Raw genomic sequence first — 27,640 nt, 5'->3', positions numbered from 1 at the left:
AATCTAAAGTAACTTATAATTAGCAAATGGAGGACCCCAATCTCAATTGTTTCAAATGAGCTTGTGCCATTTCTTTTATGGTATAAACCCTATAAACCTTTGCACAATTTGCTCGTTGACAGGACAGAGTAGTACACTTTCTATCATCCAATCAAGAAGGCCCTGATTGGAAGAAAATATATGTTTTTTAGGCACTCAACAAGACCCTAAATGTTCATACTACTGACATCTCTCCCTTCATGTCCCGATACTGTCAGATGAGAAATGGCAGGGAAGCAGAATCCCAGGTCTCAGTTTGTTACTGGTAGGAAAAGACAGCCAGATAGGCCCTGGTGGCCTCATTCTTGGAGAACTGGTCCCTCTAGAGTCTACACTTTCCCATGCTGGAACGAAGCATGAGTACACCCTCAAAAGGAGTTCCAGGGTTGTTGGCCATCTTCTGCCAAAGGCGCTGCTCTTCCCCCTGAGAGTCCATCCAATCCACGTTCTTCCCATGGCTCACACCTGAAGAAACGAAATGGGAACATTATATGTCACACATGAAATGTTTTTCTCTCCTGCAAGGCATCTATCAACTTCTGAGGGGGCCTTTTGACCAGAGTACCTTTTACTGGCTTGTTCTCACTTAGTATATATAGTGAGTGGTGTTAGAATTGAATCAATCATTTGCAGCCTGCACTATTCTCTAATGCCTAGGCCATATGAGGCAAATCAGGGTGGCCCTGGTGACTCACTTCCTCCCTACTTTAGCAGAGAGCTGGTTCATCTGGACTGTGCTAACATGACAGAAGAACGGGATGAATTTGGCTCTCTTTTTCTAACAAGGACACTTTTCTGACCTGGGGAGTTTTCCTTTTAGTGGTATATATATTCTTGGCTCCCCTTAATCTATAAATAAGTAATTATCATAGTGATAGGACCTTCCTCAACAGAAATATTTACCATGGTGTATGCAGATGGTCTCATCTATGTCTGGCTTAGGCTATGGGATAATGAGAGTTAGGGGGACTGCACATGCTCTACTACTGTAATCCCTTTTCCAATTCACCCTGTTACAGTTGTGTCTTGTGGCACCAGTGGTGGGTTTCCTTGATCTGTTTTTAACAACATTGGTGTTATTTTTATGAAAAAATGATTTCTTTTCAATTCAATCAGTATGAATAATAGCTGCAAGGGCTGGACAGAACTGAGAAGATGATGAAGTAATGTTGGTCTTGAAAGTCGCTGTCCTCCTATCAGAAGGCTGTGCTGTCTTGGTAATCATCTTCTGAGCAAAATCTGAAGCAAGGTCCAAGAAAGTACTTAAAATTCACTTAGACTAAAGTGTAAATGTTAGTCTATGAAAGGACTGAATGTCAACATTATATCTTCCAATCTTCTAGCCTAAGGATACAAAGGTACTGTAGTTATATTTGTATTTATCAATGAATAGATCCTTAGCTAAAGGAATGAAGCATTTGTGGTAATTTCAGGATTTAGCTGAAACTACATATGTATATCCACTGCACATCACACCTGCAAGAATAGTGCCCCCAAACGGACCCAGTCACAGACCATCCCTGTGGGTCCCCAAATCCCTCACCACTTCCAGAATTCAAACAAACTCCTCCCAGAAAAATGTTGCTGGAAAAGGCTTCCTTGTCCCAGATGGTAAGTTCTAGGCAAACATTCTTTATATCCTGGGGATGGATGCCACTGAACATGAATGTATGATTCCACTGAGGGTTAACACTCTTTTTTATTACCAGAGTTTTGTGCTTGGTGGCTTTGCTATCATCAGGGAGCAGGTAGCAGGAGGAAAAACAATCAAACCATCAGTAAGACAGCAGACAGAAAATGTCAATGTGCACGCAAGTGTGGTGTGTCTATCTGATTTTTCTTCCCAGGATTCTATATGCTTAAATCTGGATTTATATAGTGGAATGACTTTAATGCCCTCATTCTCCTTTCTAATCCTATTTTCATCCTTCCTTCCATCTTGAAAAGAAAATACCTCCTGCAATAGACACTATTGTATGCCCTGCTTCACATCTTTTTGGCCCTCCTTGGAGCTGACTTGCAGCAGGATGGGAAGTTCCTGATATGCTTTCAGCTTCCTACCTCAAGTGCTTGTGTCTTTTGACACAAGGAATAAATTCCTCTAATTAAGGAATTTATCTGATATTGTGTTAGCTGGCTCAGCTTATGTGCAGGAAACTCTGGGATTACTTGGAATTTAATGCCCCTGGGGCAACCTTTAACTGATGAGTTTGAGAAATTGGTGGATAATTCCCCAGCTTCCCTGTCCCTCGAAGTGACAATCCTAAGGTATATTCCACAGAGTTCCTCACTGCTTCCCCAATGGAATCAAGTTGCAGTTGCCCACAGTAGTAACCTGCCCATTAATATATGTTTTAATCAACTTCTCTTTCTTCCTTGTCTCATTTTCTCCACTTCCTCACTGGCGTTTCCTGAAATCTCTTCAAATAAAACACCTGTATCCTAGGTTTTCTCGACTATGGTCAAAACACTGTATGAGGCTCTAGGTATGTGATAAAAATGGCTGTTTTCCCCCTTCAGGGAACATACTTTAGAAAAGAAGACATACGTACATATGGAATTAGTACATGGAACAAAAATGAAAAGTGCTACAAACAAATGACTTTACAATAAAGAAGATACATTCAGTCACTTAAGATTTCATTTCATGTCCCAAGCAGAGACTGATTATCTCCTAATATCCATTCTCTCCTTACATTCCTCTAAAAAACTCTGTGTTTTTATTTGAGCACAGTGTTGCCCAGAATAAAGATTACATTCCCCAGCCTCCCTTGCAGCTAGAATAGCCATGTGACTGAGTTCTGGCCATTGGGATATAAGAAGCAGTGCTTATAAAACTACTTCTTACATCTGGAAAGTGTCCTGTCAGCTGGAATTTGTATGGGATAGCTGAAACATTAGCAGCTATCCTAACCCATTAGGTGGATACCATAATGAGATGGAAAAATCCTGGGTCCCTGATAATCATGATGCTTCCATACCTGCCCTGGAGACCTTACCTTCAGTCTTTGTTTACATGTAAGAGAGAAAAAAAAAACTAGTTTTGGGCCGGGCGCGGTGGCTCAAGCCTGTAATCCCAGCACTTTGGGAGGCCGAGACGGGCGGATCACGAGGTCAGAAGATCAAGACCATCCTGGCTAACATGGTGAAACCCCGTCTCTACTAAAAAATACAAAAAACTAGCCGGGCGAGGTGGCAGACGCCTATAGTCCCAGCTACTCGGGAGGCTGAGGCAGAAGAATGACGTGAACGTGAACCCGGGAGGCAGAGCTTGCAGTGAGCTGAGATCCGGCCACTGCACTCCAACCCGGGCGACAGAGCGAGACTCTGTCTCAAAAAAAAAAAAAACTAGTTTTGTTTAAGCCACTGTTCTTTTGGCTCACAGCCAGAAATATCGTTAATGGATATATTTTATATTATTAAACTTTACAGAGGGTCTATTCTTGCTCCCTCACTGTCTTTAAAAAAAAATCTCATGTCTTTTTAGAATCAGCCTAATGTTTAAGTATTATTATAGATAGAATTTACCAGAAAGTTACTGGCTTTTGTTTTTCTTTCTAGAACAAAAATAGTCTTTTATTATTTCTGCTTTATAAATTTTCCACAAGATAAAGTGAATAGTGCTCCAGAAGATGTCAAGTAGCGCTGCAAGGTCACAATGTGGCCACGGGTTGGGAGCCATCTCCTTATTCCACCAGACAGTGAGCAGCACAGGCTTAAACTGGATGGTAGGGCTAATGACACAAATTGTAACTGCAGTATCCAAAGAAAGCATTTCTTCTATGCTGAAATCTACTGCAAGAAAGAGTGAAGGGCAGATGTGCCAGGATTCAGGCACACACACTCCCCAGTGGGGAGGCCCCAGAACTGCTTCTCCCCACTACTGGCTTTACCAAAGTTAGAACATGTGGTCAGGCACGGTGGCTCATGCCTGTAATCCCAGCACTTTGGGAGGCTGAGGCAGGCAGATTACTTGAGGTCAGGAGTTCGAGACCAGTCTGGTCAATGTAGTGAAACCCCGCCTCTACTAAAAATACAAAATAAATAAATAAATAAATAAAATAGCTGGGCATGGTGCCACGCACCTGTAATCCCAGCTACTCAGGAAACTGAGACATAAGAATCACTTGAACCTGGGAAGCGGAGGTTGCAGTAAGCTGAGATGGTGCCACTGCACTCCAGCCTGGGCGACAGAGCAAAACTCTGTCTCAAAACAAAAACAAAAACAAAATCAAAAAAACAACACAACAAAAAAACAACAAAAAAGCAAAGTTAGAACATGTGAGAGTGAACCCAAACCATTTCTTTGTAGGAAAAAATACACTTTTCTAACACAGCATGAGAAGAGGAACAATATTGCCATCTGACTCAAAGAATGAACCTCATGGTCTGGCATCATGGGAATTTGTTTTACCTTATGTGCTTTACGGAGTTCCATGAAGGCAAGGATAATATGTTATTCATTTTTGAAAGCATAGCACCTGGTGCTTGGCACATGTGCATTTTTGTGTGTGTTCAAATGAATGAAAAATAACCTTGCAGTCTTAGTTCCTCAGTTTCCAAGATAAAAATATCCAATAGTCAGAAATCAAAAGGGATTTGATGTTTGAGTTGCCTAGAGTTGGGCAAGAGTATATATTTTAAGGGCTGCATTCCCTCAAGAAGCTGCCCTTTGCTCCACAACTTGGGCACAAATGTCTAGCAGGTGGTCTCGGAGCCTCTCCAAAGCACTCGACAGTGGATAAGTCCAGCAAGAATGCTCTGACATCTCTACTTTTTACAATTTCCCACAAGAGAGAAAAATATCAAGGATCTGATATTTTGGTTATCATTGCACATTGCCAGTACAAAATGATAATAATGAACAATAAAAATACATTACACCTAGAAAATCATATTTTTTCCACTTTTTCAACAAATGAATCTTACAGAAAAAAGTTGCCTGTCTTGAAAGTAAGAATGATGGGAATTCCTGAAATATGTTGGAAACAGAGTGACTGCTAGAATCAGCAGTTCCCTCAACATTTGTGTTGTTTTAGATGTAAGAGCCAGCATTTAAGGGTAGTTCTCACCCATACACTTCTAGTAAACAGAACACGGAAGGTTCACAGCCACCACTGGCTTATGGACCACAGATCCTTTCATCTCTTATTAAGTATCATCCAGAAAGAGCTAAAACAAAGTTACCCCTTCACAAAGCTATCAGAAGTGCCTCCTGACTTCACTGCTGTCAAATTCTTTGCTTCTTTGATGAACACTTCTAGTATTCCTCCAGAGATTACAGGTGACTCCTTCTTTCCCTTTTTAAAAGTCTTATTTCCTGTGTCAGCCACCAAAATGAGGGAATGGTGGGGAGAGAGAAAAAAAAAATAGAAAAATCATGGGTTCCATTTCAAAATTTACAAAGATCATATACAAAGATATATTTCATTTGCTGACTGAATTGGGCCTTTACATTATTGTATATTTTTATTCATTTAACCATTTTTGCCCCCATTGGATTCCTTCCAGATAGGCCTTTCATTTGTGTTTGTTGAAACAAATGAACAAATAAATTTAAAACTTTAAACACTCCCTTACAAAGCATATCTTTTCACAGGGTATAAAGGCATGGAATGCCTAAGAGTTTTCCGGAGCACCATTCCTGCTCTTAGTGAGAAATAACTATGATGAAAGCAATATACACACACCACAACTCCGAAAGAGAAAATTCCATAACTCCCTTTGATAGTTTAGTCTTACAAATAGTCAGTTTTAGTCAGAGTCAGCTCTAGAGGCTACAGCCCAAGCAGTTACATTTTAGGGTGAGAGAAATCTCTTTTCCACCTCAATTTTCTATTCTATGAAATACGTTCAACATGAATGATATAAACCAGTACCACAACCAACATGTTTATTTAGTACTATTTTAAGCACTTTACATATATGAACCTATTTATTCTCCACGACAACCCTTTGAAGTGAGGAAATTGAGGTCAGGAGATAGTGAGTTACTTGTACAAGCTCACACTGAAAAGAGTTACAGTGAATGGGAGGACAGAAGAGGCTGCCTGCAAGAGTTGATGGTAAAAGAAGGGCAAGATAGTTTGGATGTGTATCCTCACCCAAATCTCATGTTGAAATGTAATCCCCACTATCGGAGGTAGGGCCTGGTGGGAAGTGATTGGATCATGGAGTGTATTTCTCATGAGTGGTTTTGCACCGTCCCCTTGGTGCTGTCCTCACGATACTGAGTGAATTCCTGTGAGATCTGGTTGTTTAAAAGTATGTGGCACCTTCTCTCTTTCTCTTGTTCCTGCTCCTGTCATGTGAGACCCCTGCTCTACCTTCACCTTCTGCCATAAGTGTAAGCTTCCTGAGGCTTCCTCAGATGCATATGCCTGTTTTATGCTTCCTACATAGTCTGCAGAACCATGAGCAAATTAAACCTCTTTTATTTATACATTACCTAATCTTGAGTATTTCTTATAGCAATGCAATAACAGCTTAGTACAAAGGGGAAGAGAGATTTCTAAATTGACTCCATCTGATTTATTCCTTTAAATCCTGTGTTCTAGAACAACTTCTTCATCAAGACTCCCTGAATAGTTGTGAATGTCATAAATCCATGGAGCAGTTTCCTATGATTGCCTCCCAGCAGCCTGCCTTCCCCCAGCCCTGGGGGAAGATCCTATATCTTTGGGACTAACAGAAAACAAATCTGACCACCAAGGCTGATCTCTAAGTATTAATTTTGTCCTTTCGTTGTAAGAATCCTGCATTCTTCCATATACGGTATACACATATCAACTTTCCCCAAAAGACAGTGACACCTAATCCTTTATGTTTTGTTTGTGTAATATGAAAGACATAGAATGCAACCAATCCTTGATTCCTACTACCACACTTCTAGAAACAGAATGTCATTGATCAAAGTCACTGATTTTTACTCTACCTTGGAGTTGTTCTGGTGGAAGCATCAGATTCTCTTCCGGGGGAATGTAATGTAAAACAACTGTCAGCTCTCCTTTGTATTGAAGGCCAATATCAGGAGCAAACTCCACCTGGCCAAGGAGAAACAAGTAAATTGAAAGAGTATGAATGATTTGCTTAGTATTGTAGTCCACATTTGAATGTGCAGTATTTACTTGGTGGCATAAATGTGACAATCCATTCCCATTTCAACTCTATTGGCTCTCATTGGTTTAAGAGATGCCTTAGGTAAGAGAAAAGAAAGGCTGGAAAACTCTATGAAGACATTTACATATAACCTTTAACATTTAAGTAAAAGGAATTTGAAAGAAGACATATAACTTATATTTGGCCAGTCAATAGATATTGAGCACCTGTGATACATTGATGACCGGACCTATCACTGAGTTTACATATATAGTTTGGGATGTGAAGAAGCAGAAATAAAATGCCACTGAAAGTACCTCCAGGACGATGTGGAGAAATAGGAACACTTTTACACTGTTAGTGGGATTGTAAACTAGTTCAACCATTATGGAGAACAGTATGGCGATTCCTCAAGGATCTAGAACTAGATGTACCATATGACCCAGCCATCCCATTACTGGGTATATACCCAAAGGATTATAAATTATGCTGCTATAAAGACACATACACACGTATGTTTATTGCAGCACTATTCACAATAGCAAAGACTTGGAATCAACCCAAATGTCCATCAGTGACAGATTGGATTAAGAAAATGTGGCACATATACACCATGGAATACTATGCAGCCATAAAAAAGGATGAGTTTGTGTCCTTTGTAGGGACATGGATGCAGCTGGAAACCATCATTCTTAGCAAACTATCACAAGAACAGAAAACCAAACACCACATGTTCTCACTCATAGGTGGGAACTGAACAATGAGATCACTTGGACTCGGGAAGGGGAACATCACACACCGGGGCCTATCATGGGGAGGGGGGAGGGGGGAGGGATTGCACTGGGAGTTATACCTGATGTAAATGACGAGTTGATGGGTGCAGCACACCAACATGGCACAAGTATACATATGTAACAAACCTGCACGTTATGCACATGTACCCTACAACTTAAAGTATAATAATAATAAATAAATTTAAAAAAAAAAAAAGAAAAGAAAGTACCTCCAGAAATTACTTCTCCGTGTCATCTTTGATGTCTTTTAAGGCTTTCGCAAGTGATCAAGAAGGGAAAAGTAGGCAATAATGCTTGATTCACATGGGGCTGCCAGTCTTCAACTGTTAAAAGCAATATTGGTAATTCATATAATCAAAATTCAACATGGAGAAAGTGGTTCACTCAAACATTGTTGGTGGGAATGTAAAATGGTGGAGTCATTCTGGAAAACAGTTTGGCAGCTGCTCGTAAGACTAAACATGCAACTACCATCTAACCAGAAATTGCACTCTTGGTCATTTATCCCGGAGAAATGAAAAAATTATATCCACACAAAACTTGTATACTAATATTTGTATCAGCTTTATTTGTAATAGTAAAAAACTGGAAATCACATAGATTTCCTTCAACAGGTGAATGGTCAAACAAACTGTGGTACATCCATACCGTGGAATACTATTCATTAATAAAAATGGAATACACTATTGATAAATGCAACAAGTTGAATCTCTAGAGAATTCTACTGAGTGAAAAAAAGCCAGTCTTAAAATGACATATACTTTATGATTTCATTTATGTAAGTAACATTCTTGAAATGACAAAATTATAGAGATGGAGAACAGATTAGTGGTTGCTAGAAGTTAGGGATGTGAGTAGTGGGAGGGAGTTAGATGTGGTTATAAAAGGTCAACCTGAGGGACACATGTGGTATTAGAACTGTTCTGTACCTTGACTGTGGTAGTAGATACACAAACCTATAAAGGTGATAAAATTGCATAGAACTAAATATACACACACACGTGCACACACACACACACACACAAATGAGTACAAAACTGGGAATTCTGAATAAAATTGGTGGATCATATCAATGTCAATATCTTGGTTGTGGCTGGATGTAGTGGCTCATGCCTGTAATCCCAGCACTTTGGGAGGTGTAGATGGGAGGATCGCTTGAGCCCAGGAGTTTGAGACCAGCCTGGGCAACACAGTGAGACCCCAAGTAGCTGGGCATGGTGGCATGCACCGTAGTCCCAGCTACTTGGGAGGCTGAGGTGGGAGGATAGCTTGAGCCCAGAAATTTGAGATTATAATGAGCTATGATTTTGACACTGTACTCCAGCCTGGATGCCAGAGTGAGGCCCTGCCTTTAAAAAATTAAGCAAAACCTGGTTTGATATTATAGTACAGCTTTGCTATAGGTTACCATTGGGGAAAATCAAGTAATAAGTACATGGGATCTCTCTGTAGTATTTCTTATAACTGCATGTAGATTTACAATCATCTCAAAATATAAAGTTCAAATTAAAGAAAATCAATGTGCACATGCACCCAGAACCTCTGTTCTATAGGTCTCCCACTTGCCATTGAGTCAACTGAACTTTGAGTTCTTTCACAGGTAGAGCAGGAAAGGAAACTTTTGTTAAGGTTTTCCTTTAGAGATCTGACTTCTGAATCAAGAGCAGAGAACTGCTCTCTCAGAGAGGGCAGAATGAGAGTTCAGAAACCTAGCCCACTCATAGCTAAGCCAGAGACTGTTCAAGACTTGGCATAAATAAGCAAATAAATAGTAAAAAAAAAAAAAATTAAACATACTGAGACTATTAAAAAGAAAAGGAATCCTTGCCTGACTTTCCCTTTTCTTTCCTGCTGGTGATAGTAAAACTTACTAGTAAGGGTGGGAAAAATGCTTGAAATATTTTATTCAACCTTCTTACCGGGGGCAAAAATGAGAATATATGGTAAAATAGACTATCCATCTAATATTTAATCTTATTATTTTAGATCAAGTTCCTTGTAACTGGACTCTTCTTTTTGTTTTGACAATCTCAGTAAATTTTAGTTTAGGTGAGTATCATAAGTAGAAAATAATAATGGATGTTATGACAGATTAAAGATGGTTACCACTTTTTTGGTACTGTCATCAATGAGAGATGGGGTATTTGTGACCTCTCCTTGGGTCTGAGTGGGCTCTTTGATTGCCTTGACTAGTATTATAGAATATGGCAGAAGTGACAATGTGCCAGTTTTGGGGTCCAGGTCTTAAGATCGACAGCTTCTACTTTCTTTCTTGGAATGGATATTTCTGAATGCTTCCTCTGGGAATCCACGCTAAGAGAGCCCAAGCCACAGAGACAAGCCGCACGTAGGTGCTCCAGCTGGCAGGCCTAGCTGAGTTTCCAGCCAGCAGTCAACATCATGTGTAAGACATGGAAGTGAGTCAATTCGAACAATCAATGCAGTTGAGATTTTCGATGACATCAGCCTCAGTCAACCATCTGGCTGCAGTGGCACGATAAACCCTAAGTGAGAACTACCTAGATGAGCCTAGTTAACCCACAGAATCATGAGAGAGAATAAATTCTTGCTGTAAGCCACGAAGGTTTAAGGTAGTTCGGTATACAGCAATAGTTAACCAGAGCAGGCTGTGTTGGCTTTTTGAGTGAGATCTTCGGGTAGGAAAAAGTGATATGTGTAGGAATCACATACTAATATACAGTGTGCTACTAGAGATCAAAAATATGCATTATTGGGATTTACCAACATTCCATTGGTTTTTAGCTTAAAATATACTGCTGACCCCGTATAAATATAGACCTCAAGTCTTATGAAAGGAGAACACAATAATGATGAAGCTTGTAACATTATAATCACATACAAAAAATTAAAGTGGAGAGTCATATTGCAGTCTGCACATGTCTAATGTCTTAGGGTATTTTTGATACTTATACTTTGCCAGGAAATTCCTAAGCAACACCCTCTCCTGGCTTAACACCATTGTCATTATCCAACCAACTATTACTTAGAAAAAGTTAGCAGAATCCAATCATATTCAATTCAACTCTACCAACACATATGGAATGCTTACATTTTTATAAGGCACTTTGCTAAGTGCTGTGGGGACACATAAGACAGACCCTGCTTTCAGTGAGTTTTCAGTCTATGTAGTAGACATATTTGCAGTAGCAGGATCTATTAATTCACACTTAGTTAACTGACTCATCGGTTTAATTAGTGTTCTTCATCCCTAGTGAATAGCAGAATCCTTCCTGCAAAGAATATGCATCTACTCCCATCAGTTGAATTGTATGCACACTGAGAGTCAGCTGCGTTAGTTAGTCCCCCAAGCTCTTTAGGCCAGGCATATTTGTGATTGTAATTATATAGTTTAATGTCACATAAATTGATGAGTGCAAAAGACAGCTGCTACTATAACAATTCCGTTGAATACTTTAGAAGAACTAAAGATTTGAAAACAAAGTTGCTGTTGGATTATATGTGGGCTTGAATCTATGAAAGGTTAGAAAAAATCATAAATTTTTGAGAAGAATTTGCATTTAGTTTACTTTGAAAGTATTCTTATGTTCTTGTTTCATTCGAGAAAAAAACTCAAATTTGAATCTGCTGATGATGATGCATTAGGAGGAGAATTTATGCAAGGAATATATGGCAGAATTTTACTTACTGAATGAAATTCAAACAAAATTAATTGTCCCTGTATTAGAAGACTTGTGAATGAATGTACATTTATTTGGTTTAAGTTAAAAATAAATGTTTAAGAAATGCATTGGGAAGCTGTAGTAATCAAAACAGCATGGTACTGGCATAAGAACAGATACATAACACCAATGGAACAAAATAGAGAGTCCAGAAATAAATTTATGGTCAATTGATTATCAACAAAAGTGCCAAAAATACACAATGGGGAAAGGACAGTCTCTTTAGTAAACAGTGTTGGGACAACTGAACATCCACATGCAGAAGATTGAAATTGGACCCTTATCTCACACCATATACAAAAATCAACTCAAAGTGGATTAAAGACTTAAGCATGAGACCTGAAACTGTAAAACCACTAGGAAAAACATAGGGGAAAAGCTCCATAACATAGGTCTGGGAAATTTTTTTTATATGACCCTAAAAGCACAAGAAACAAAAGCAAAAATAGGCAAATAAGACTGCCTCAAACTGAACTTCTGCAGAGCAAACAAAACAATCGACAGAGTGAATAGACAATCTGCAGAATGAGAGAAAATAGTTGCAAATCATACATCTGATATAGTTTAAGTTAAATAATTTAATATCCAAAATACATAAAGAACTCAAGCAATTCAATAGTAAGAAAACAAATAATCCAATTAAATAACGGGCAAAGGATCTTAATAGACATCTCTCAAAAGAAGACATACAAATTGCCAACAAGTGTATGACAAAATGCTCAGCATCGCTAATCACCAGGGAAATGCAAATTAAAATCGCAATGAGCTAATATCTTATACCTGTTAGAATGGCTACTATCAAAAGGACTAAATACAGTGAGTGTCATAGAATCACCGTATATATGATCTAGCAATCCCACTACAGGGTATATAGCCAAATAAAATGAAATAAGTATCTTAAAGAGATCTCTGCACTTCCATGCTCATTGCAGCATGATTCACAATAGCCAACATATAGAAACAACCTAATTGTCTATCAATGGATGAAGTGATAAAGAAAATATGGTATATATACACAATGAAATACTATTCAGCCTTAAAAAATAAAATCTTGTCATGTGCATTTGCAACAACGTGGATAAATCTGGAGGACATTATGTTAATTAAAATAAGCCAGGCACAGAAAGATGAACACTGCATGATCTCACTTATATCTAAAATAGATGTAAATCTAAAATAGTGGAATCTAAAATAGTTGAATTAATAGAAGCAGAGAGTAGAGTGGTGGTTATCAGGGGCTGGGGGTGGGCAGAACTGGGGGAGATGTTGGCCAAACAAAATAAAATGTCAGCTAGATAGGAGGAATAAATTTGAAGAATCTCTTTTACAACATGGTGACCATAGTTATTAATAATAACAATGCTTTGTATTCTTGAAAATTGCTAAGAAAGCAAATTTTATGTGTTCTGACCATAAAAACGTATGCTATGTGAAGTAATGTATATGTTAACTAGATTGATGTAGCCATTCCATAATATATGCATATTTAAAAACCACATTTTACATGATAACTATATACAATTTTTATGTGTTAGTTCAAAATAATTAAAAATAAAAGAAATGCATTGAGTGTGTGTGTTTGTATGTGGGTGATTTCTGTGATGTTGTCTATTAACTGACCTACTATTGGTGGTAATTTCTAGGGGAAGAGGGTTTCTACTATACAGAAAGTTCAATGTAAGATGTTTCGACTATACAGAAAGTTCAATGGTGACAGTTATTCCAACACAAGTAAAAAGAAACTATTATGGGAAGAGAGAGATTAATCCGGATTGGGAAAAACAGGTGGCTCTTGCCTGGTCCTTAAAGAATGGGAGACATGATGACAGATGAAGATGGATTGGGAAGGTTAGTCCACGTTGAGAAAGCAGTAAGAGCAAAATATGATGGGGGCTGTGTAGAATATGTTTAGGGACTGACAGAAAGTCAAATGTGATCAGGGGAGTGTGTACAGGGAGGTAGTAGCAAGGAGGATGGAAATAAGGTGTCAACTCGGGGTTTCCCAGAAGATGCTAAGGCACTAATTTAAGTTATAGTATTTTACTAGGAAGGGTACTGGGGAAGGGGGACTGAAAGTGAAGGAGGTTTAAGGATGTGATTTCAGGCAAAGTTCCATGGAGAGTAACTTTTGTTAAGTCCCATAGGGGTACTCTGGAGATGTGACAGATCACGCTTCAGAGCTGTTCTAATCAGAGGCAAGAACGTGGGAGTATTGATGCTCCTAATCCACCAGTCATTGATCAAGAATCTGCTCACCCCCAGGAGACTTAAATACCCAGGCTATGTTGGCTTTTCTGGCCTGCAAACCAAGCCCTCTCTAGCAGTCCGAGGGCTCCCCTCCTACAATAATTGGCAGGGGTTGGCTGGTGGGAGTGAAAGCAATGGGGAGCCCTGTTTGCAAGAAAATGGGGATGCGTAGAGAACTAACATCTTTTGCTGTTACAGTAGGCTGGGCCATTCAACAGAACACTGAGTGCCAGGGTGAGGGTATTTATTCAAGCCATATCCAAAAGCAGTAGGGAACCACTGAGACTATCTGAGCAGGGATGTGAAATAAGCAGATGACACCCACTATCTTCTGCTTTCTGAAAAAAAGAGAGGTCCACTTTCTGTCGGAGCAAGGAAGAGACTCCCAGTGCATTTACACGTGTAACATGGAGTAAGGAATTACAGACAAAAGTCTGCCAAAAAAGAAAGAGAGCCTTTAATCTAGGTATAATTCCTAAGGAACATACATTTACTCTCTGCCTGAAGGTAGAATAAGAGAATATTTCCTTGGGAAACCACTTAAACTTGCTGTTGATTTTCAGATGTCCCATAGCACACCTTGGGAAGGCTTGAAAGGCAATTCATACTGATAAAACCTTCTTGTCTAACTACCTGACATGCCTTTCAGAAGGATAATGATTTACAGCTAATAAATAATCCCATACCATGAAGTAAAATGGAAGTTATACTGTGAAACTACAGTATGTTTGGCATCTTGAGTCCTTTCTCTGCACCAGCCTCCTCACTGGCTTAGCACTGTAGGACCTAACCCATGCAAAGATAGATATTGAGGAACCTTCACTAACAGAGTCAATAAGCAATAAGGCACCATGCCTTTCTGGCACTCCTAGTGCAGAAGTATGTCAGTATTTCTGAATTATTAAGTATGTCAGTAATTCTGATCCCCTATTACTAGGGAAATCAGTCCCTGTAACTCACGTTTCACCTTCTCAACTGCATAATCTACAAGAAACGTCAAGTCTCCAAGGCTGCTCATACTACATCTGCAGCTGCTGGAGTGACAATTGCATTGAAATGACCAAGGCAGGAAACTGAAACTGAAGTGCCACTTTACATAGCTGGCTGATAACCAACCACGCAGAGCCCAGCTCAGCCTGAGGATGAGCCACTAATGAAGCACAAGGCAGCCTATAGAGCATGCCTTTGTGCCTGTCCTCCGCGTTTTCAGAAGACATGGTATCTAAGCACGTCTGAGTCTTCAGCTTTTCTTCTATATAGAATACAGGAAGCTGGGCAGAGGAAGATGGCAGAGGTTAGAGATACTAACTTCTGTTGGGTTCTTCAGAAATAGACTCGAAGGTGAAGATTTGTATGCAAGTGAATTATTAAGGAAGTTCTCTTAGAGAGACCAGTAAAGCGATATGGGAAGCAGAACAGGGACAAGTCTAACCTTGGGCAAAATTCCATGGAAGGTAACTTCTACCTGAGGTGGTACTATATGTAACACTTTGGAGCTTTTCCCCACTTTCAGTAAGGGAAGTGGGCCTTCATACTCCCCCACCTATCAGTTATTGATGAAGGGTTGTCACGTGGCAGCGGGTACAAAAATTCCCAGGACTTCTGGCTTTCTGCCTATGTAGGCAAAAAGCCACAGTAGCCCGAGGGAAGTCTTCTAAAGAGAGTCTCAGGTGGAGGCTGTTGCGGCGAACCTCCTAACAGACATGGTTAGGAACCTAAGAGGATCTGGCAGAGGGCCCATGGTATTCCACAGTGAATGCGATCCGAACTTTTCTACCTTCAGTAGGCTCAGAAAGACTCAGAGATGCTTCCCTCTTATGATAGGCTGTGAATCACTCATCGACAATGTGGAAGTGATTACTGAGGAAAATGCTGATTTCTAAGCACAAAGGATGCCTGGGAGAGGTCTAGGAGAGCTTACATATCCTTCCAGCAAAGTCCTTCAACTATTTCCAGGAAATTGACTGGAAGGATGCTATTGTTCCCTCCTTCAGAACCAGGGTATATTCTGATTGTCTTAAGCCACCTAATGCATCTTACCTCCCTGGCCACAGTCATTAGCTTAGAATAGGCAAATGATAGAATTATAATTAGGAGAACCAGACCCAATGCGCTGATTTGGCTGTTGGAGGAGGAGGAACTCTCTCCTCTTCTGAACAGTGTGATGCAAAGATGAAAGGCTTTCAGCCACTGTAGTCATTAGAGAGGCATGCTTGGAGCTAGTCAGGGAGGACAATACTGCATGGAACCTGAAAATGAAGCCAATGAAGTTAAAAAGAGAGACCAAGAAATTCCAAGACTTTGATAAGATTTGAACATCTGGATCAAGCCATGCCTAATCACTGCTGGCCAATAATCTCCCTTTATATTTTGAGCAGTATGAGCTGGAGTTTCTGTCAGTTGCAATACAAGGACTCCCAAGTCACATGTATACCATTTAACATTTACTGAGAGCTTACAATGTTCCAGATAAAATGCTGACAGCCATGTATACAATGTTTATTCAAGCCTCACCACAGACCTATAAGCTACATCCAATGATTATATTACAACTGAGGACGCTAAGGCATAAAAAGTTAAATAATTTGCCCAAGGTCACATGGGCAGTCATGAAGCCAGGACTGAACCAAGTAAGTTTGATTTCAGTCCACTGTCTTCATCATAATGTGTTTTTGCCTTTCTGTATATAAAGAATAATCTTTGACTGCATAAATGTGACCTTTACTCACCTCTATTTTGGCTTAAAAAGTACTGCAAATGCATAGAGACTCCAGTCACTTAAAGTGAATCCAAGGCACTGTTGGTCTAGATTAGAACATGCTATACAGTATTGGCATTTAATTATCAGCTTTAAGATTTTTTTTCTGAATGTAACTCAAGGCCTGGGTCATGAATCCCAAAAGTAGGAACATAAGAAAATCAGATACTTAAGCTACTGGTTATTCCCTCGTATAAGCAAAGGCAAGATCACTCCTGCTTATGGTCTGAATTGTGGGGAATGAGAAATAAAGGTAATGTTTTGAGATTGTTTATGCTGTATGAATTTGGTTTTGCCTATGTGAAAATGAAGACTCTCTAATAAGATCATATAATGTATTGCTTTCAGTTATCCAATAAGACTGTCAAATAATACACATTTTTAGCAAAAAATATATATGGTTATGTGGCTTTCATTATACAAAAGACCTATATTGACAAAGAATTTCCAAAGCGGTGGATTTACAACATTTTTATAATATTATTCCAAAATTTCCTGTACAAATTTTTTGCAGATTATCACTTGAAATTTGAAAGTCTTCGAGTTCTTTAGGTCTATGACATCAATTTCGCTCATAACTTGTATCATTGCATAACTGACTAATCTAAGAGCATTTCCTACCTTGGGTTGAAGCACAAACCACTCATCAGTTGGATTTTCAAAGTTCCATGAGTCAAAAGGAATCTCTACTTCCCCGAGGAAGCTATTACGTCCAAATCGATCATAGTGCCAGACTGACAGCTGCAGAGTTCTTGTTTCCAGCTGGGTATGGCTGATGGTGTACTGCAAATGAGATTTGCAACGTTACATTCCACAAGGAGGGCTCTATCCAATTCCAGGACAGGTTGAAATTTACTTCCGACATCTTTCAGATCATATACATCAGTAACATGAACAAAACAAACCCAAAGAAAACACTTTGTTTTTCTTTGTTTCTGCTACAATTGAAGTTCTATGCCATAAACTCATTTTGTGCCAGACTTAACATTGAAAGATATTTGAGGTAGTATTTGAGGTAAACTCCAGATACTGTATACAAAGTGTTAGGTGATGAAGCTTATCCTCTTTCCAGTTTTATTGGTTTTTCATTTTCCTTAATTATTTTTTCACACCTACTTTGTAAACTCAAGGTTTAATATATAAATTCTCCAACTTCTTTCTTATCTTATTCATAATGAGTATCCCCAAATCCAGAAAAGAATTGACAATGAGAAACTCGCAAACACCAAATTTTATAAAGTCCAGCCTAAGTGTAGAGGTGAAAAGGTGTACATGTATATTAAACAGAAAGAAGATGTTGCTGGGCTAGCATTTTTTTTTGGTAACAGCACTATCCAGGGCCACATGCTCACACACCCTCCAACCTTCTGCTTGTTCTATGCAACCACCATCTGGGACACACTTCAGACTGACTGACTCCTGATCTTGGATTAGTGTCTATTCTCGTTCTTGCTGTTATTGTCATAATTAACCTTGGCTCCCTGCTTCCTAAATTTACACTCTCCCTGTATTTGGGCTCATCTTTTCAATCCTGTTATGGCCATTGAATATACCCTCTGCCTGTATTTATTCATTTGTCAGTTTGTTTTGTCTTAATATTAGCTCCTGCTTCCACACATGCTCCCACTGACACATGCAGGCTCATGGCTTTCTGTCTTTACCAATTTCCTCCTAAAATGGACTCTGCCTCCATCATTCTTGGGCAAAAGCCCATAAATTTCCATAGAATTGGCAATAATTTCTTCATTCCATTCTCCCTGGATGTTTCTTACCAGGCCAGATTGGTCCATAGCAAGGGAAGGGGTTAATTATGTGAAAGCTCATTGGAAAGAGATTCCTATTTTCTGGATCATTGAGCTGGATTGGGCTATATTTTATCTAGGCCACTTTTGTTGAGATTTCTCAAATCTGGCTCTTCATTTCCACTATTCATTAACCACATACTTATATTTAGTCAAATTCTGAAATCCTAACAACAAACAGTATAGATCTATGCTATATTAGCAGAACAATGAATGTGTGCAAAATGACTGTTAAGTAGTGTCAAAACTGTGACAAACTTCTTTTAAGGAAGTCAGAAAAAGCACTGTTTGCCCAAGGGTAAAACCGACTTTTTTGGCAAGATGCATCAGCACAGATGCAGTTTGGCTGGATCATCTCTATTCAAGGTTAAAATTCAGTAGCAGCAGAGACCTAAACAGAATAAGAGTGTTTTCGTTTCCTCAAAAGATGTTAGAAAAGTCAAGGGTATTATGTTAATTTATTCAAATTCTAATTTTCTAAAACATATACAAGCCTTGACATGCAAATAAAATATTCTCTGTAGTTACTTCTAAACCACTGAAGTTGTGAACAGTATCACATGAGTTACTATGAGACCATATTTATTTACCTTTAGTGCTTCATTGAATTCTGGATTGGTGCCTGTTCTGATTTTGGTCTTACGCTTGTTGTTCCGGGACTTGTCAGGAAGAAGGTATGACTTGACATAACTATAGGTAAGAAAATATAAATGTAATTATTGTGAAACATCTATTTGCAAGAAATGTTCAAAGACTTCATTGTGAATAAAAGGGGCAAAGGGCCAGTGTGCATGAGAGGAAATACCAAAGAGAATTTTGTCTATATGAGAGGATACCTTAAAATGAGAACCCTGGGCCTTCCATAAGAGAGAAGTGGTAGAGTATAATGATAAAAGAGTGTGGGTTCTGGAGTCAAGCCACCTGGTTTTGAATCACTCCATGCCTCAGAGGTTTTGGTGACCTCAAGAATTTACTAAATAACCACTCTGTGCCTCAGTTTCTTCATCTGTAAAACTGGGAAAATAACAGTGTCTAACTGATGGCCTTCTGTGGATTAAATTAGTTGACACATCCAAGGAGCTACCGCATTGTACTACTCAACAAATATAATACATTATTAATGTTAACGGTCTCACAAACTTTTCTGGGATTAGATGCTTCTTTCTCTATTCCTAGTCTTGCCCTCTGATGTCAGAAAGTGGGGTCAATGGTAATGGGTGAGTGAAAGAAAATAGTGAAAAAGACAAAATAAACAACGACAACCTGAAGTAGTGATAGCAATTCTACCCAACACTTTAGCTTGAGCTATCTCAAGAGCCTCTTGAAGCAGGGTACCACAGCAAACTCAGAAATGTACAAGATGTGTACGAGGTTGAAATGTATAAGATGCTACCAGAGTTCTACAGAATACCTGTTGAGTTTTAGAACACCCCTTTCCAAGTTAGTCAAAATAATTACATGGGTCCTGTAGCCTTCTGAGATTTAGTTGAGGAGGCAGGTGGACCAATTTGTAGTCAGAATCCACTCATTTGTCTATCTCAGGGTATTTGGAACAGGGTTCACTGAGTTATTTATTGGACCTAGGTCATCTACTGTGCAGAAAAGGGTTAACATAGTGGGCCTGAGACTATCATTCTTCTAAATGCCTGCTTGCAAATATGGCCCTTGGGTGGCACCTGGCAACTTGGATTTCAGGAGGATTCCCACCATTCCCAGAACGGATAAAAGTGGCTCGTTGTTCCTAAATTGTTTGTACAAAGAAAATGGCTTATGCTGAACAGGTTCTTTCCTTCTGAGAGACTGGAAATTGGTATGTGACCAGTTGAATTTCTAACAAGCTTCCTTGGTAGACAACATTTCACAAGTGTTGTCAGAACTCATCGCCGGAGGAATTAAATGCATCCTATGTGACTCCACTGGGAAAGGACCCTTGCAAAGCTTGAGCCTGATCTCCCCTGGACCTTGCCCCATGTGCCTCTTTGCTGATTATAACTGCATGCAGAGTCCTGAGTCCTCCTAGTGAATCACTGAACCTGGCAGTGGTCTTGAGGACCCCTGACACACCTTTATATCTAGCTTCTCTCCAATGTGCTATGGTCCATACCTGCCCTCCCAGGCTGATCTCTAGAATCCTGAGAGCCTCATAATTGCCTTTTTGAGTTGTTTAATTGGGTGACAGCTTGGTAATTTTCTCTGGAGGATTTCCCAGAACAAAAATTGACAAGATGCTTTTGTATATCCTGGGTGTGCCAACATGTCAGCATTCTACTTCAAAGAGCTGCCTCTGTGTAAATTTCAAATATGTCAATCCGGAATTATGTTTTAAAAATCAGTTAATCAAGGACACAACCAGCATACATGTGCTTCAGAGAATATCCAGAAGTGTGGTATAGGAGGAACGTGACAATGAACTCTCTGAGAAGACTGAATCAAGAAGAATGCTAAGACTCTTTTGAAAAGGAAACATACATACAGACAAAAAAGGCAGTGATTGAAATAGTCTGAGGAACATGCTATGTGCTTACGCATCTGTCCTCTGTTTCTTTTCATCTCCTATGGCCAGATTTCTGCAATTCTTGACCAAAATGTAGAGCCCACCAGTTTTGTAGCAGTAGCTGATATGGAGAAGGATTTCACCACTGACTTTCACGTTGCCATAGTCTCCGGTTTCACTGTAAACACTCATCATGCTGTTAAGACTGGTCTGAAATAAACAAGATGGAAAAAGGCATCTAGTGTCATTCTAATGATCTCTTCACAGAATCAACCGACTTCATTCAATTATAGTTCCTGTTCTTTCTAATGAGCATGGAAGTCTAGGGTGAGGAAAGAAAACAAGAGTTACTTGTTTGGCTGGTATTGTATAAAATCCCAGCTGGAGAAAAGACAACAGAGCTAGTACCATCAGGAAAAAAAGGTAGAAAACTTGCTTAGAGGGGAAGCATTTCCTTCTTGGGTTAGAGAATACCCTTTGCTTACTCACTTCTACTAATGAATACAGGGTAATTGAGGCATTTCAAATCTCACTTCTCTTCCATCCCTGCAGCTTTCTCCATTTTCACTGGTAGACTCAAGTTCAATCTACTACAAGGTGTAGAATACATTGACCGGGACAAAGAATAGCTTATCTCATATTCTGTGCTACCAGGAGCCACATACTGCTTTCTTTGACACCTACAGGGGGCATCCCATCAGTCTCTGGGGAGCCATAACTGCAGCTTTAACAAGGACATGCCAGAAGAACACCACATACCCACAGCTTCCACGATTTCCCTCCACTGAGTAGCTAGCTGTGTGGCTACACGAGTACTATGAGACCATGGCTTTGTAAATCTGTATAAAGTAGCAGCCCACAAAATATACCACTACACAATAAAATCACACACCAACCAATCAGGAAAAAAGTTTTTTAAAAAAGTCTAAATCTACCAGAATGAATGAGGCTTTCGACAAGACACTAATGACATGAGACAGCTTTTAATGTACAGTAGTCCCCCTTACCCACAGTTTCACTTTCCGTAGTTTCAGCTACCCATGGTCAACTGCGGTTCAAAAATATTAAATGGAAAACTCCAGAAACAAACAATTCATAAGTTTTAAATTGTATGCTGTTTTGAATATGTGAAAGGAAAATATCTTGGGCACCCAAAATCACAAAGCTAAAGGAAAAAGTCAAGCTGGGAACTGCTTAGAGCAAACCTGCTTCCCATACTATTCAAAGTCACCCCTCTGCTCACTGAGATAAATGCATATCTAAGTGCCTCCTTTGGAAAGGCTAATAAGAAACGCAAAATAATGCAACTATTTGTCTCTTATCTACGTATGACCTGGAAGCCCCCTCCCCACTTGGAGTTGTCACGCCTTTCCGGACCCAACCAGTGTTCACCTTACATATGTTGATAGATGTCTTATGTCTCCCTAAAATGTATAAAACCAAACTGTGCTCTGAGCACCTTGGGCACATGTTGTCAGGACCTCCTGAGACTGTGTCAGGGGTGCTGGTCCTCAACCTTGGCAAAATAAACTTTCTAAATTAACTGAAACCTGCCTCAGATTTTCAGGGTTCACAAGTAGCATGATGAACTCTCACATCATACTGCTGCATCCCACCACCCTGGATGTGAAGCCTCTCTTTGTCCAGTTGGAGCCACACTGTAGATGATACTTGCCCATTAGTCACTTAGCTGTCTCAGTTATCAGATTGACTGTCCTGCTATCACAGAGCTTGTGTTCAACTCATTCTTATTTTACTTAATAATGACTCCAAAGTGTTAAGAGTAATGATGGTAGTAATTTATATACGTCAAAGAGAAGCCAAAAGTGCTTTCTTTGAGTGAAGATGTGACCTTGGTGCTTCTTGGCTAGGGTTTGGTACTATGTGAGGTTTCAGGCATCCACTGGGGTGGGTGGAATGTATCATCTGTGGATAAAGGTGACTACTGTAAATGTAATAAAATTACACTTTGGCACTAGAAGTGAAAACTGTGTATCTTAGTAACTGTCACAAAAGACCACCTGGAGGTATTTCACGGCTGACCCAATAGTTTCAAAACCACTTTTCTGTGAACCACTGGGAAGTCAAGACTACAGTAAGTACACAGGGACCTTAGACTGTCCTCTTTTTTGTACTTTGCTTTTGGTAAAAGCCATTATATTCCACCAATTTCTGGGAGTAGAGACTGACCAAAGAACAGGATGTGGGTGATGTGGTCACATGTCTTCTAAGCTTCTTCACGGGCAAGAGCAGACCAATAATTCCATAATTATTTGGAAATTAGAGCTTAAAGAAAGTCAGTGAGTGACCTAATCTGTTTTTCTTATTCCTAAAACAAAGCAACAGAATTTTCATGTTTAGCAGGTGGCTTTGAGCAGTGCTTTTCAAACTTTAATTGCATACAAATCACCCAGATACCTTTTTAAACTGAAAATGCTTCTCTCTTCAGTCTGGGGTGAGGTCTGAGATTTGACTGTTCTAACAAACTCCTAGGCCTGCAGTTCCCAAACTGTGTATCGAGGTACCACAGAGCACCACAGCAAACTCACAGGGGAATCACAGAAAGATTTTAAATTCTCAAGGGAAACACAACACCTATCAGACACCATGTAAGCTACTAACTAGTAATTCACAGTGTCAACATTAAGCCATGCTTTATTCTTTTCAATGAACTCCTAGTTGTTTGAAGCTGAGTTTTTGGCAGTTGCTGCAACAAAAAGCAAGTATTGCACAAAAATGAATATGAAATGGGAAATGAAAGTAGTGATGTCCAATCAGATTCCAAGATTTGGTAACTGTGTAGTGCTCAATAGGCACATATATCCTATTAGTGGTAAGTAACAGGTGCTATTTAAGGATGAAATAAAAATACTATTTTTCTTTCCATTTACTTGTAGCATTTTTTTCAAATGGCTAGTTAGTTGTTAGGATGCAGTGCTTATTAAATTGTTTGGGTCTAACTACTTAATAAATGGACTAGTCAGGTGCTACTTTTAGTGTAGGAGTGCCAGGAAAGAATTACTGAGACACTAGGGGCTTTTTGAACTGAGAAAGTTTTGGGGTATCTGTTCCAAGTGATGCAATGTGCTGGTCCATGGAGATTTGAGTAGCAAAGGTTTCAAGAATAAGCCCCAACCTCCTCATGTTACAAATGAGAAAATTCTGGCTCACAAAAATTGTTGGTAGGGCCAAGAAATAAAGCAAGATCTCCAGGTTTCTAGTCTGAGGACTGCCCCACCATACCTGATTACCTCCCTGTATCACTGATTTGTGTCTATACCATATCTCTGTAGCCACATTTTCAAAGAAAATCCTCTGTAAGCAGAGGGCCCCTATGGATAGAAAGAAATTTAGGAACCCGCAAATACGGAGGCTTGTGAGAAATTAAGACAGCTATGGCAATTTTACTACTAACCAAACCATATGCTCTTAACCAAGCTAAGGCTGTGATTTAAAATAGATGCTTACTTCAAAGGTTTTGTTGACAATACATCATTTTAGACCATGTGTCTTTTGAGTGGTGTTCAGATTCCAATGTTTAATGAATTGGAATACTTGGGTTCTGATAACTTCATCAATCTTTTAAAAGATAACCTCTGGTTAATTGTATATAAGTCCGAAAAAGATAAATATGGGACAAATTGCTTAATCATAGTTCCCAGGCCATGAAATTTGTGAAGTATGGTTGGAAAGAACAAAAAGGAAAGGTTGAAAACTCACAGTGTCTGAGTCAGCATCAGGCACATTTAGGAAGGTCCACTTCCTGTCAGAACCTGCTTGAGAATTCTTTAGAGAAGTCATCCAAAGATCAAAAGAAAAAAAGCATCAGAGCAACAGAAATCAGAGAAGCCAAGAAAAAGACTTACAGACACACAGTTAGATACAAGGACACAGGGCCTTTCTCTCAGAAAAGGCCTTGAACACTAACATAAGAAAGGACTTTATTTTGTGGGCGGTGGGAAGCTATTGACGGGTTTTGAGTAGCGGACAGACCTGATTGGGCACGTGTTTTAGGAAAATGACTGGCAGCAGTCTGGAGGACAGTTGGGGAGTTTAGAGAATGGTGTCAGGGAAATGTGTCAGCAGATAATTGAAAAATAATTTATAGGCTTGAGCTGACTGAGCCTGAACTAGGGAGTGAGGAGATTTTTAAAACTTGGGTGAGGACTGTGGAAGAAGGAAGAAATCAGGAGCCTGAGAAAAAACTCAGACCAAATTAGACTGAAAGGTACTCTGTGGGCAAAGGGCAAGCAGGATCTTACAATGACTTTTAACTCGTTATCACATATTGTTCTAAGAACATTTATATCTCCTTTGGAAATGCACAGCAAATCAAAAAGAGAGAAAAGAAACTTTCCGCATGTCCTAGTGAACTGCTTACAGTTGATAGGCCACTTGCCAGACTGTGCGTGTTTGTAGATAACTGCGAGGACACTAAGGCATCAATGCTTTCTTCAGTCTCTTCCAAGGAGTCCTAAAAAAGAAGGGGAAAAATCAGTGGGTTGGTTTATTTGTTTTTCTAGAATGTCTTTTCACTTGAAAAACCACTTTCTTTCATAAATCTTTGAGAATCAGATAAAAATATCTAGAAATCACTCCGTTCCTAGGTTTTCCTCTTTTTCTCTCCAGTCAATCTGAATTATACCATCGGAGAAGCGGGCAGGGATAGTGGGTGGAGAGTGGGGTCTCCTTTGTAATGGTGCTTACTTTATGGAAAGAACATGAAATTTGGAATCATACAGACCTGGGTTCAATTCCTACCTGTAAGGTGATTCATGTTAGGCAATGTACTTACGTTACTTTAAAATTTAAAAAAAAAAAATTGTGTGCACGTGCACACACACACACACACACACACACACACACACACACGCTCTGCCAAGGTGGTAAAGTATATCTCAAAAATCTTTCCACTAGGTGAACTAGGTACTGGACTCTCATCTCAAATCCCAGATTCTACTTTTCCTTTCCCATTTCTTTTTCTCCTTCGTGATAAAGTGGTTTTTTTTTGCCTAGTTATTTAAGCGATATATTTTCCTAGTAAAAACATTTTAAGCAATATAAATAAATGGAAATTAAAAACTTAGGTCTCTCATTAACATATTAATGATCAATTCCAATATTTTTGATTATATGATCACATATATATATACACACATATACACATATACACATAGATAGATTATATCATGCATACTGCTTTTTATTATGGGCACTTTTTTTTTTTTGCTTCTCCTCTCCTCCTTCCCCTCCTTTCACACCAGGCGAAATTAATATTTGGCATTCTGCTGCACATATTACATTCCATGTCTTTCTCCTTGTTTATGTGAAAAATCATATAAAAACATACACACAAATCGAAGTATACATTCATGGGAATTTTTTTAACTATTGTTTTACAAATCAGGATTATGATGTACACTTCTGGGCTTGCTTTAAAAAAGTGTTTATTATAAGATGCAGCATATTAAAAAGTACATAAAACATAGATGTATAGTATAATAACAACATCAACTGATCAGGCAGAAGCTCCCTGTGTATCCTGTCCATATCACAAGCCCCTTCTCCCGCAGGGAATAATTAGTATTTTAACTCTTACGGTTAACCACATCCTTGCTTTTATTTATAGTTTAACTGCATAAGCATGCACTCTGAAACAAAAAGATTTTGTTTTGCCTGTTTTTGAACTTCATGTAAATGCAATTAAATGCTACACATTCCTTTGCATTTTGCTTTTTTTGCTTAATATTGCCTTAAAATTCATCAAAATTGTGGCATATTTTTGCAGCCCATTCATTTTTATTATCATTTAATATTCCATTGTATGATATCCAAAACTTTATCCATTCTCTTGTTGCTGAATATTTGGGTTATTTTCAGGTTTTTTTCTATTGTGACCAACACTGATATGTATATTCTGTGAATATGTATCCTGGCGCATATACACACACCACAGTATGCACACAACACAGTATATATATTCACACACTTGAATATATACCAGTGAGAGGAATTGTCAAGTCATGGGGTGAGCATATCTCCACATGCTTATCTACATCATTTTAAAGATAATGTCAAATTTTCAGTAGTTATACCAATTTACAGTCTAATCAGTAGTGTATGAGAGTTCCTGTTGCTCCACATCCTTGCCTGCAAACAGACGGTATTGTTAGATTTTTTTTCATTTTTGCCAATCCAGTAGATGTTTACGGTCTTCATGATTTTAATTTCCATTTCTCTTTTACTAAGTTGAATACTATTTTGTGATAGTTGGCCAACTGGATTTCCTGTTTTGTGAAATACTTGTTCAAAAATTGCTTATTTTTATATTGGTTTATGGTAAGTTGTCACTTAACAGCATCCATAGGTTCTTGAAAACTGCAACTTTAAGTGAAAGGATGTGCAGCACGTCCTCAAATAATGTCATTTCATTAAAACACTGATGAGGGATAAAAAGGTTTTGTTATACATCATTTTGCTGAAAGTGGCAGTTTCCAAGAATCTGTTGATGACGTTAAATGAGAACTTATTGTAGTTGCCTTTTTCTCACTGATGATCCCACAAGATAAGTTGGAATATCTTGTAGAATAGCATCTTGTAAGAAAGGGCTGGCTTCATGGATGAATTCTTCTGAACATTTGAGGAAGAATTAATGCCAATTCCTGTCAAATTCTTCCAAAAATTGAAGACGAGGGAACACTTCCAAA

General features: G+C 39.0%; 1 protein-coding gene across 1 annotated transcript in view; it reads right to left on the bottom strand.

The window, feature by feature from the left end:
- Positions 1 to 274: 274 nt before the first annotated feature.
- The window catches only part of LOC103247461 (synaptotagmin-like protein 5), a 74,013-nt gene continuing 46,647 nt past the window's right edge, over positions 275 to 27,640 (bottom strand). Inside the window, exons 8-16 of the mRNA XM_073019516.1 lie at positions 25,315 to 25,407; positions 24,654 to 24,719; positions 20,965 to 21,143; positions 19,030 to 19,129; positions 17,259 to 17,420; positions 6,974 to 7,082; positions 5,228 to 5,359; positions 1,583 to 1,792; positions 275 to 504 (exon numbers count right to left, since the gene is read on the bottom strand). Of these exons, the coding sequence (XP_072875617.1) occupies positions 362 to 504; positions 1,583 to 1,792; positions 5,228 to 5,359; positions 6,974 to 7,082; positions 17,259 to 17,420; positions 19,030 to 19,129; positions 20,965 to 21,143; positions 24,654 to 24,719; positions 25,315 to 25,407 (1,194 nt within the window). The 3' untranslated portion in view covers positions 275 to 361. The remainder of the gene's footprint in view (positions 505 to 1,582; positions 1,793 to 5,227; positions 5,360 to 6,973; positions 7,083 to 17,258; positions 17,421 to 19,029; positions 19,130 to 20,964; positions 21,144 to 24,653; positions 24,720 to 25,314; positions 25,408 to 27,640) is intronic.

Source organism: Chlorocebus sabaeus, chromosome 9, assembly GCF_047675955.1.
Source record: "Chlorocebus sabaeus isolate Y175 chromosome 9, mChlSab1.0.hap1, whole genome shotgun sequence".
Taxonomy (NCBI): Eukaryota; Metazoa; Chordata; class Mammalia; order Primates; family Cercopithecidae; genus Chlorocebus; species Chlorocebus sabaeus.
The sequence above is the reverse complement of the archived record's forward strand: the minus strand, read 5'-3'. Positions and strand labels throughout refer to the sequence as shown.